The following is a 12,171-nucleotide window of genomic DNA, read 5'->3' on the forward strand; positions in this document are numbered from 1 at the left end:
ATACAAGAAAACTCTGAAAGTTCCTAAATTTCTAGCTTTGCTTCTGAGTACAAGATGGAGATCTACTGGAGTTTAGATCGTGGAAAATGCAGTCAGACACGAAATCCTTAATATCAGTCTTGCGTTAACTAATTAAAATGCATTTAATAGTGAGATTAGTATGGTACCATGGATATACTTAGCTGAACAAAAGAAGAATAATGGCCATTAAAGAAAAGCGAAACCTAAAAGTTACATTCGTACTCACAGAGATCAATTTAGAATAACATGAATTTTTTGGCCGTTAAGATGGAATCAACAGAATTACCTCACGATCTAGAAGCGCAGGATGTTTTTGACAGCGACAAAGAACTCATTGATCTGTATGTCAAATTTAATTATGAAGATCCGAATACACAAAAGCAAGAAAAAGTGAGTGCAGTGAGTGGGCATGTGTGCACACTGACATTAACTACACTACTACAAGTAGGCATAAGACTTCCGTGAAATCTTGAATGACCTTGTGTATGGTGGTATACAATTTTTGCGCCATTTTACTTTCTTTTTCTATCATTTCATGCATACAATGTTTAGCTCTTTTTTAGCAACACAAAGTTGCAGAATGAAAGGATTATTTAGTCAACAATATGTAAACAAAATTGACAACATTTTAAAAGTTCATTCAAAATGCACGTAGTTTAGATTTATTCTTCCCTTAACTCTTATCCTTTTTACCGATCTATGAATTAGATTCTGTAGACGTTTTGAATGCAGATACATAAGTATTCATTCCATTGCAAGAAAGATATAGATCTAGATTGCCATAATTATTATTTTTTATTTTGACAGAGAAACAATATCCATTCATTTATTATGGATAGCCAGAACTATGTCCTGAAAATTAATGGCACTATTTACCAACGTTGGTGTCGTCTCCAGTCAATGCTTGGTCTTAGAGATGACACAGCTGTTGCAGTTTTTCTTATCGAGTGGTAAGTGCATCACTTTGGACTTTTTTTTTTTTTCATCCCAAACCATGGTTTGTGATGCTCACACACTATATTTGCATGAAAAAGCATCCTGGTGTTGGACTTTTTAAATTAGTTAAAATATAAGTTAAATAGGGAAAAACCCTTTAAAATATAAGGAGATACAATACAGTAGTTTGCTGTATATACTTATAATACATAATTTTTAGAGCAATCCAAAGTAAGTGTAAATTGGTACACATCACTGAGACAGGGAAGATTTATTTAGCCCATTATTAAGTGTTTGTGTTGGAGAGGAAAAATATTTATGCCCAGCATAATATCAGTGGAGAGTATCAAGTTTATTTGTTTTATGCATTACTGCTTTTGTTCTAGTAAACTATTCTAGATATGTATCTCTCTTTCACACACACTTTCTTGTTATTAACATTGAGTATTATGCTTCTGTGCTTTTGATCTGTAAACACAGTTGTGTTTTATTTTTACCTTTAATAAAATACTGATCAGTATTATTTATGAGATTTCATGTGCTATTTGTTTTCTCTGCCTAATAAGTCATCATAGATGCTGCTGATAGTAGTTGTTTGTTGTTTCATTTTTAACAGAGGTTTGAAAACGATAATGGATATCAGGATTTGGGATAACCTATGTTAGAAGTGCTGTATGTACTAATGAAATGTGTCACATATTATGAACAAGTGTATATTGGCCAGAAGTGTGCACCATTTTCTTGTGCCAGTGAACTAAGGTTTGGCTTTATTCTTTCAGTTATGAAAACTCCTTATCCAAAAAGATACCTGCACTGCAATGCTCGTATTGCAGAAGACCATTGTCCTGCAACTCTTGTGCACCATCATCGCAGTATAATTCATCTACAGACAGTGCTTTTTCCAACAAGAACATATATTGCCTCAACATTATCAGCATCAAGGCATCAGTCCATTTTCATGGGGCTCTGGTCTAGAATCCACAGAGGTGAGGATGTGTGCATTGTTAAAGGACATCAGTGCCAAACATGTATGTCTTAAAAATAAAAAGAATCACTGTAAAAGAGTTTAATGAAATTTACTGCTAGCTACTTTCATCATTTTCACTCTTACATTTTTATCTTGCAGAAAAAGCTGTATTTTGGATCACAGGTATCAGAGAAAGGTGACTTAACAAATATTAATCAGGCATGCTCAGCAGACGTAGAATCTACAATGCAAGCAGTTCACAGCCAGCAAAGTGAAGTGACAGCAAAGACAGTAAGCACACAAAGACAAGACGAAAAAGAACTGATTGTCATAGAGAAAGGAAATCATACGGAAATCCTCCATGAGAAAATGGTTAAGGAAGACTCTGCCTGTGTTAATGGGGACACTCAAAATCCCAGTCAAAACAGCTTGGAACATTGTGAGGAGTCTTGTCAGTCTTCAGGGATGAAGGAAATGGCAGAGATTAATGAAAGTAAGCCAGGTTCCACATCTCTTGTAAACGCAGGGTTGAAGTCAAAAGCAACAAGAGCTATGGAGAATTTTCTTTCCAACTCTAGCAGAATAAGTTTCCATAGACAATTGGATGGATTATCCTCATTGCCTTTGGTAAGTGAAGTTTCAACTTATTAGCTTCTCTTCTTGAGTGTGAGGGGGTAGAAGCTGCAAATTCTGTTCAGGAATATTGCAGAAGTTTAGAATTATAAAACTGGCACCCTCACACTGCAGAATATATATATATTACCCATTTTGTTTTTGTTACATTAACATAGTTTTAGACCATGCTTGTTTATGAGCTTGATTCTGTGCTATATAAATTGCACATGTATTACATGCACACACACATAAAAATAAATACACATTGCTGGCATTATTTTCTTGATTTGGTAATATGGACAGGAGAATTTTGAAGGATTTATTTTATATAGCTTTGTTTTTATTAACACCTTTGCAGGAGAAATGTGGTGGTAAAATGGCCATGCAGGCTTCAAAATCATTTGAGTGTAGAGTCTGCTGGAAAATCTTCTTTAATTCCTCTGAGCATCATATTCATATGCGAACTCACACTGGAGAGAAACGGATCTGTAAAGAATGTGGAGCAACTTTTGACAGTACTGGGCATTTGACACGTCACATGAGAAAGCACTCTGGGTTAAGACCATTTATTTGTCAGGAGTGCTTTGCAACTTTTGCAGACTCCAGCACTTTAAAGAAGCACATGCTGACTCATGCAACAAACAAAATATTCAAGTGCGAGATTTGTCTGATAGGTTTTTCTCGCTCTGACTCACTCAAAGTGCACATGCGAGCCCACACAGGAGAAAAACCATTTGTTTGTAGGACTTGTGATGCAACTTTCTCAACTTCGAGTCATTTGAAACTCCATATGCGTAAGCATTCGGGTGCAAAGCCGTTCTTGTGTCAGATGTGTGGTAAAGCTTTTGCAGATTCTAGCAGCATGCGCAGACACACTGTGAACCAGGCTTGCAGTAAAACATTACAATGCTGAGTGGTGTTAGGCTTTGATTGTTCAGCAGGCACCAACTAAAGTATATAATTGGTTTGTTTTTTTCAGAGACCTTTAGAAATTGTTTCTTCTTATTATTTATTAATTTTTGCTGTTTAGATCTTCTTCATGAAACATACCAGACTTTTGCATTTGTAGACCCATGCAGATATTGCACTTTCAGCTGTATCTCATTTTGGTATTAGTGCATGCATACCCCTTCAGCTTAGGTTAAGGAATAGTCTAAACTTGTTATCACTGAAATGGTTCAGTCACTTGCTTTTGCCATACCACTACACTGGACCAGTAACATAAGCTAACTGCCTACCTTAGCAATAGTAACCTCTGTTGTTATAATGGAAAAAAAATATAGGATTTTTTTTTTTTTTATGGTTAACAATTTAGTATGACTCGGCTTATGTTATTATCAGTCACTACAGTTTTAATACACCTCTCTTGCTGTTTTGTCCCCTGAAAGTACTCGTACCGTCTGAACTGGTTCTGCTTTTAATGGTTTTACCAAAACGTATTTCACTTTGACAAAATCAGGAACGGTAAGTAGTTATTTTGTCACAGGAGGCTTAACAAGAAACCCTGTCTTTCATATTAAGAAGTTTTGTTTGTCAGAATGATTTTTGAGTGTGTTAAACTGTTCTAGTCAGTAGTTATAGGTTGTGTAATTGTTTTAGAGTGAGTGCATACACTCTCATTCTCCATGAAACGTTGAAGCAGTCTATTTCACCAAGAGAAATAAATCCAGGTGCAACCTTGCTTTTGTTCTTTTAACATCTCTTCATCTGCACACATGCTCATACAGATATCGAGAGAGTACTTTTTAATGGTCGTTATTGTTACATAGTGAAAGTAATGTTGATATGATGATGTTCATTTCTAATTCATGTTTTCACTGAATTTGTACATCTGTATGCAAAACAGGTGTTCTTTATTTGCATTCAGAAGTCTATAAGCTATTTTCTTTTGAAACCATCTCTCCCACTTGAACAGTTTCTACTTTCACCAAAAGTATACCTCATTAAATGTTTAGTGTTTGTACACAACAGACAAGTTATAACATGTTTGGGTGAAATGCCTACGTTTTGTGACGCATGGTCCTGCTATCGCCTATACGTATAGAGTTACAATTATGTAATTTTGAAATATTGAACAGGTAACACACATTTTACACGAACTGTCATGCGAACAGCTTCTTGATACCAGGATGAAGATCATAGAAAATTTCGTACACGCGACGTGTACTTTATAGACTACAATACACTCCTCGACAATCGTGACAGAGGGTCTAAAAAATACAAAACTCGACAAAATAAACTGAAGGTATCAAAACCTCTTGTATTTTAATAATGAAGCACTGCAAAAGCTAAACGCTGCCATTAAGTAGTACAACTTTTTGTAGTATCATATTCATAGACTTCTGTGGTCCAACTACAGACATCACGAACTTCCTCAACGTCCAAACAGTCTTTGCTCAAGCAGCGTCCGTGCTCCAACACTTCGTTAAAGGCAGATAACTTGGAGATGGCGAGTGCACAAAAGTACTTTCCCTTGATCATTCGCCGTGGGGGGACTCGAACGCTGCGCGTGCGAGGCCGTGGTCTGGCGTTCTGCGACTCGAGGAAATTATGCGACAGCTGCCTTGCGAATGTATCCTTCTGGTTAGCAGTGATTGATCGCACACAGACGGTAAGCCTGTCTCACAGATGTTGGCCTTATTATTTAAGGGAGACTACACATACACAACGAACTTTTTTTTTAAAGACTGACGATAAACTATTTCATCGGAGTTCGCTTCCCAGCCTTCTACCGCCTTGAACCGTGAGAAATAGCTAAATATGGCTCCTTTGCTTCATTAGCATTCATTTTTCTGCAGTGTCGTAGTTATATAAGCCAGTAATATGGTGCGACGCCAGTTGCAGTAAAAACATGTTCTGCTTTGATTTTGAAAGTAGAGACGTCTTTAGTGACGAGTTGTGAGTTCGATGATGAACTCAAGACTCCAACATAATGCTTTAAGGGAGGTAACTTTCACGTCGACTGAAGCAGACGAATAAAATTGAATTGTTCAACCTGCACGAGTAGTCCCTTTCTCCACTTCTATTTAAAACTACGAAGAAAACAGCATTTAGCAGATTATACCCTTAAATAAGCTGTCCCAAGTAGACTTGAAACCAGAAACAAAAAGTAAAAAGCTTTTTTCAATATAAAATTATGCCAAGATATAATTCTATATCTATAATTTATAGTGTGTTAAAATTATAAACGTTTTTGAAAATCTTTACTGGCTCCTGTTATTTTAGTTAATGAGGGTAGATGTCTTACATTGTCTGTAATTTTATTCCTCTGTGAAATCATAGGCATAAAAATAGGCATTGTTAATTTCAGATATAAAAATCTGAATAATTATAAGGATATTGATACAATACAACTTTATTGATCCCTCGGGCAATTCAAGATAGAGCTCATACTAGCAATAAGATGAGAATGAAGGTAATATCTTTATGCCGAGACAGTTTATTTAATGTGCATAATTTCAGTCCTTCAACATACCATCCTTGAAAAAAGATTAAAGGTATGTGTTATAACATGTTTTCCAGCTACATGGCTATTAGTTTACTACAATCTTGACTTCAGCTGTGAACACTGCTGAAATTGATATAAGGCTATGTTAGTATCAAAGAAAGCAATGTGGGCAAATGAAGCTGGGCAATGTGGACATCCTTTAGGAGATACAGCGCCTCCTGTAAATATCAGGAAGTCTTCAAATGACAACCAGTCTGATGAGGATACTGAGGAATATGATGTTGAAGAGGAGGCGCTCTTGACTAAAACAACCAGTGACAGCAAAAACAGCGAAGTGTCTTTGACGGTATTTAACTAATTCTTCTCGCAAAGTGTTTAGATTTTAATTCTTTAGTTCTTTTATAATCAAATTAAATTTACTAATGTTAATTGAAAAGTAAAATAAGAGTAGCTTAAAATGTTAAGCATGTAAATTTAAGCCTTTTAAATGTGTTTTTTTCTGGTCCAGGTATCACAGCCCTCTGTCCAAAGAGCCAACACCATCCTTCCAATGCAAGTCATCAAGAAAAAGCAGACAAACCGGCTTGAAAATATCTTGTTCAGATTAAAGCAGCCAGCACAAGCTGATGACTCTTCAGCAGTGGTCAACATGGTCTCAGGATCATCACCTGAAGATAGTGAAGATGACAAGGTAGAAAGAGTTCTCAAATGTTCAATTCCAGGCAACATTCAACTATCAAAAGCTTGCAGAAGATCAAGAAAAACACAAAAAGAACCAACGAAAAGATATGACGGCAGGTTATTGGAGAGTTTTGGCTTGGTACAAGATACAGCAGCTGGTTGTCCAGAGAAGACCTGTCAGTCACAAGAGGTGCATAGAGTCAAACAAGAAGAAAATGGAAAAGCACCATTGAATGAGCCTGAATGGTTAACATGCAGTGTTTGTGAGATTGTCTGTCAAAGTATTGATGACCTCTTGATTCACCAGCAAGGTCACACAGATGCAGCAGTCTTTCCTTGTGCACAATGTAAATCAAAGTTTTCATCACCTTATGAGCTTAAAGTGCACACAGAGGACCACATTAAAGAGTATCTGGGTGCATCTGCTGTCCATTCATCTAGGATGTCTGAACAGTATTTTTTAAAGGTGGATGAAGACTCACTTCACCAGATCAGTCAACTTAATGAAAAAAAAGCCAAGATTTTAAGTTCAGCATGCCTGAACTTCCATCATCGATTGTTAAACATACTTACACCCCTCAAAACATGGAGAAGCGAGGATTTATTGTAGGCACACAGCGTCATAGATGTGATAACTGCCACCGAGTCTTTACTTCTGTTGAGTCTTTGCAGCAGCACAAATGCAGAAAAGGGTTAGTAACTCCATTTGGATGTGGTAAGTGTGGTAGGTGCTTTAAGCAGTTTACCAATCTTATTGAGCACTCAGTTATTCATAATGGGGATACACTGGAAGAACTTGAGTGTTATGAATGTGGAGAAAAGTTTAAGCTATCAATTGATTTGAGGAAGCATGTTAGTGTTCATATCAGCTTAGAATTTAGAACCTATTCTACAGCTCACACTTCAGGCAAACCTAAGATAAATGCAGGTGATGATTCTAATGATGGCAGTGACATCATTCACAAAAAGAGCCGCAAGCGAAAAAAGCCACCCGTCACAGATGCAAACAGATGCAAAGTGTGTAACAAAGTTTTTCCTCATCGTAGCTATTTGCATGTACACATGCAGGTACATGATGAGAAACGCTTTGCCTGTGACTACTGTGAAAAGAAATTCACCTTCAAAAAGTCGCTGGAAATTCATTTGCGTAGTCACACAGGAGAAAAACCATATCATTGTGAACTGTGTGACAGATACTTTACTCGCCAGGATGCCTTAAATAAGCACCGGCGACTTCACCTGGGAGTCAAGCCATATGTTTGTGACATTTGTGGCAGACAGTTTGGTGATGGTTTTGAGTTGAGACGACACATCAATTCTCACTCAAAGCTAAAGCCATACAAGTGTACGGTGTGCGATAAGGCATACACAGACAACTCCCGCCTGAAAGAGCACATGTTTAGGCACTCGGGTAATTTGCCATTTATATGTGAAAGGTGTGGGAAAGGATTTGCTAGGAAGTACCGGTACAACCTGCACATGAGCCATCACATGGGGGAAGTAAGGTTTAGCTGTGAGATTTGTGGCAAAGGGTTTCTACGTCGCTCAGATTATAATACCCACAAGATGACGCACACTTCAGACAGACCCTATAAATGCAAGCATTGTGGAATGGGCTTCATTCGTGATAATTACCTCAAGAGACATGAAGTTGTTCACTCAGGAGAAAAGCCCTACAAGTGTTCCATTTGTGGCAAAAACTTTGCACGTAAGAACACATTAACTCGACACAAGCTTACTCATGGAAGAAATCTGATGGAACCATCCATGGTCATTTTGGATCAGACTATGGACCTGATGTTAAGGGAATGATGACTCCCTTGGATGCCAGTGATGGAGAAGAGCGCGATATTCTGAAGGATATCCAAGCAGTCATTGGTGTCAGTGTGGCTGGGATATTTGAATAACATTTTACAATCAGTTTACTTAGTGCAGGGGTGAACAAAGTTTTATTATTCTAAGCTATGTGCCGGGCCGGTAAAATACCAAAACCCCACGCCAGATGACTACACAGCTAACCTAGTGATAATGGAATGGACAACAAATACTTCAAATTAACCTAGGCTGAATAAACAAAAAAATTAAAACAAGTGCACTTCATATTTTTGCAAAGACGGTCCAAAGACATCCGTGGGCTGCACTTTGCCCTCCCCTTAATGGAACCTACCAGAACCTTAGTGAGATTATAGTCTGTTTGCATGATATCTCAAGTCAAAGACAACAGGTTAATGGAATTACCATTGTTTTTATTTCTGGAAAAGTTCTCTGTAACACTTGTACAGTAGTTTATTTTAAATAGTACCTTTACATCTTGAAGCTAACATCATTTTGTTGTATCGTATTTCATATTTTGGGTCCCCACAAATGTGAATATCTTGAGCAGTATATGCTTGACTTGCAGACAAATTTGAAATGTAAACTTTTGGCTGTTTCAAATATTTAAGAAGTCCTTTTATATTACTGATTCTATGAAAAGAGTGCTAACCTAATCAGTGTTTTAACAGAGGTGCATGGTTGCACTCACAGCAGTCATAGTCAAAGAGTACAATGCAGTTTTGGAGATATTGTGCCTATTCTGCTGAAGTACACCATTTTTTTAAGGAAAAAAAATGCATGCTCAGATAGGACAGTGCTGTTTACCCTGAAATGAAAGTATTGAAGTTGATTACAGATTTAGTATGGAAAGTGCAAACTTTTTTTTTTAGGAAGCTCCTCTTTTACCTACCCAGCCTACTGGCCCTTATCTGTTGTATTCAGGAAACAAGCAACATATATAAAATATAAGATTTGGGAGTATCTGTTCTGTGTAATTGCCTTTTCTTTGTGTTTGGGTGAGTGATGGCCTTTTTAGCTTTAATGTTCAATGAGTGGCTTGGATAACATGAATCACAGTGTGACCAGAATTTTTGAGGTCAGATAAATTATTTCATTGCCTTTTACTCAGTAAGCAAGCTGCAAAGACAGCAAAAATCCAAGTAATCAACAACAATCAAGAACACACACCATTAACATTGTAAGAGACCAACATTTAAAAAAAAGGAAGTTTGTTATAAAATTATTGTACATGCTGATCAAATTTGGCGCAGATGATACAGGTCCATTTGCAAAATGCGAGCCTTACATCAGTGTATTGTTAGAAATCATGTAAGTGGGTGAAAGAGCTAGAGGACTAAAAGAAGTCTGCATATGACTATCTGAACAATGAGTTAGTGTTGGAAAATAAGTATCTAGTAATAAATTTGGTCAATTAGAAACAAATGCCTACCTGCTGAATTAAGAAGTTTACTGAAGTTGGCATGATGAGGCATGATCGTGGCTTTGTTGGGAAGCACGGGGAAAGTGATTTTCATTACTTTATTGCAAAGTTCAAGTTTTCTCCTTTCCAAAAATGTATAAGTTTCTTGGTCTAATGTTTACCTCAGAGCAGCAATAATAAAAAAACAGACTTCACCCTCTGTCTTCACAGTCTTCAGTTTTAATCCTGTCATTGTAATGTTATATTTTTATGTCATGCTAAGTGGGACTAAGATCTACTATGCATATATTTATGACACAAGTACATAATACATTTAAGGTATATTTGTGTAGTAAGTGAATCAAATCATTTTAGCAAGGCAAACTAACATCACCTCAGCTACATTCGATCAAAAACAGAGGCAATGTTTTGTACAAATACATTATTTATTTGTAAGAAGAGGATTTACTGGGTATAAAGAAACTGGGAACAATGTGTAACTTGTGAAACATTTAGACCACAACTAAATTTTCATTATTTAAATCTGTTAATGGTTGACTCATCATGAAAGCCATGCAAGTATAAAGCAATTGATTGGTTAGATTTTTCTACCAAAGCTGCAATACAGAAATAAAAAAAGCATAAAAAAAGAGAGTCTGGAAGGAGTGAAAAAAAAAAGTGTGCTCACATGTTCTACATAATGAGATATATATTGATCTCTCAAAGGCTTGTATAGTATGAGGGACAACAATAAAAAATTAATATAAGGTCTAGACCAGGGGTGGGCAATTAATTTTCCCAAGGGGCCGCATGAGAAATATAGTTAACTCAGTTTTACCCAATACTGTATGTATAGTACATATACTGGCAGGCGGGCCAGCGGGCAGGCCGGTCAGAGACAGGAGGCGGGCTGCAGGCCGCCCCCTTGCCCAGGTCTGGTCTAGACAGTCTGATAATTTAAGACTGTAGCCTGACAATATGCCTTGAAAGAACCTATATGTTGAGCATTACCGTGTGTGAAGAGAAACATGACATCCATTTCTGATTCCATTAGTTTAAATTATACAACTCTAAGTCTGATGTCATCCGAATAAACCAGATATTACACATATGATTAAATGTCCATGCTTAATAACTAGAAACATATTCTGGATCCTATATGCATATACCAGTGAAACACAAAATATACGGTCTGATGCTTTTCTGGTTTCGCAGCTGTTATCTTACGCATACGTTGGTAAGCTGCCTTTTTGATTATATAGTGGACTCAAACCAGGTGATCTTGTCTATGATCCTTGTATTCTTTTCAGATGCAGATGGTGATGGATACTCAAAGAGAACTATATCATGCTTTAGGTATGCTGCTGATGCTCATGAAGATGAAAAACAAGTGAAAACATAGTTATCACCTGGTTTACACACAAACTTTGATTAACAACAACATCCATGCATCATTTTGTGTCTGCCTTCCAGCATAAAATGTATTAGTAAGAGTCAGTTTTCCCAGGAAGTACACATCAAATGTATCTGCCTTACATGCAACTGTAAGAAAAAAAGAACCTCAAAATAAGCACAAGAAGCATTTTAGCATACATACATGAAATATGCATTCTTGACATCATAGCAAAATATTCCTTTTCATCTAATTTTCATTATTTTAGATTCACAGGTACCAATCTCAAGAATGCAGAAACTCATTCACATGCATGGAAGTGCACACATGTGCATCACACACAAACATTCCAAAACCATTTTTCAAGTTTTTGTTTCAGGCTCAGACCCTGATGAATAAATACTTTTCACAGTATTGGTGGTGATGGAGGTTTTAACTGGTTGAAAGCACACAATGAACATGTACAGATCACTTCAGAAAGTAGGTGAGGGAGGTTGTGACTTGAAGAGAGCCTTTTTTTGGCATTTCCCACCCTACTCTTTGCAAGATATACTTTAAAACTTATATACAACACAAAATCAGGGCAATTTCACTGGAAAAAAAAACCCCCAGGTTGCACTTTATGAAAATGAAGTACAATGTCTCTTTCTACAGACAAACTTTGCCTATCTATTTAAAGCATACAAGTCATTGACTTTCTTGCATTAAAGACAAATACCTCAGGTTCTCACTACTGGTATTCACTGGAATTAAATATTTTGTGTCTAAAGTATAAAAGCGGCCCTATGCTCCTCAAAGGAGCAACAAGAATAAAGTAAAGTACAAAAATTAAAAATGAGACTTTTATATCCAAGCAATGTGACCTTTTAATATAT

General features: G+C 36.7%; 1 protein-coding gene across 1 annotated transcript; it reads left to right on the forward strand.

Moving 5' to 3' along the window:
* The first annotated feature begins 42 nt into the window (after positions 1–42).
* On the forward strand, positions 43–9,466 carry LOC112555182 (zinc finger protein 420-like). The gene is made up of 8 exons (XM_025223450.1): positions 43–504; positions 829–971; positions 1,737–1,943; positions 2,084–2,551; positions 2,898–3,447; positions 6,137–6,333; positions 6,496–6,678; positions 7,176–9,466. Exons 4-8 carry the CDS (start codon positions 2,171–2,173, stop codon positions 8,478–8,480), a joined length of 2,616 nt encoding a protein of 871 aa, XP_025079235.1. The 5' UTR covers positions 43–504; positions 829–971; positions 1,737–1,943; positions 2,084–2,170; the 3' UTR covers positions 8,481–9,466.
* Positions 9,467–12,171: the final 2,705 nt, after the last annotated feature.

This window comes from Pomacea canaliculata, linkage group LG2 (assembly GCF_003073045.1).
Source record: "Pomacea canaliculata isolate SZHN2017 linkage group LG2, ASM307304v1, whole genome shotgun sequence".
NCBI lineage: Eukaryota > Metazoa > Mollusca > Gastropoda > Architaenioglossa > Ampullariidae > Pomacea > Pomacea canaliculata.

Coding starts and splice junctions, on each gene's coding strand:
- LOC112555182 (XM_025223450.1), top strand. CDS start 2,171: ATGCAAGCAGTTCACAGCCAGCAAAGTGAAGTGACAGCAAAGACAGTA. Junction 2,552..2,897: donor GATTATCCTCATTGCCTTTG/GTAAGTGAAGTT, acceptor ACACCTTTGCAG/GAGAAATGTGGTGGTAAAAT. Junction 6,679..7,175: donor AAGATAGTGAAGATGACAAG/GTAGAAAGAGTT, acceptor TCAACTTAATGA/AAAAAAAGCCAAGATTTTAA.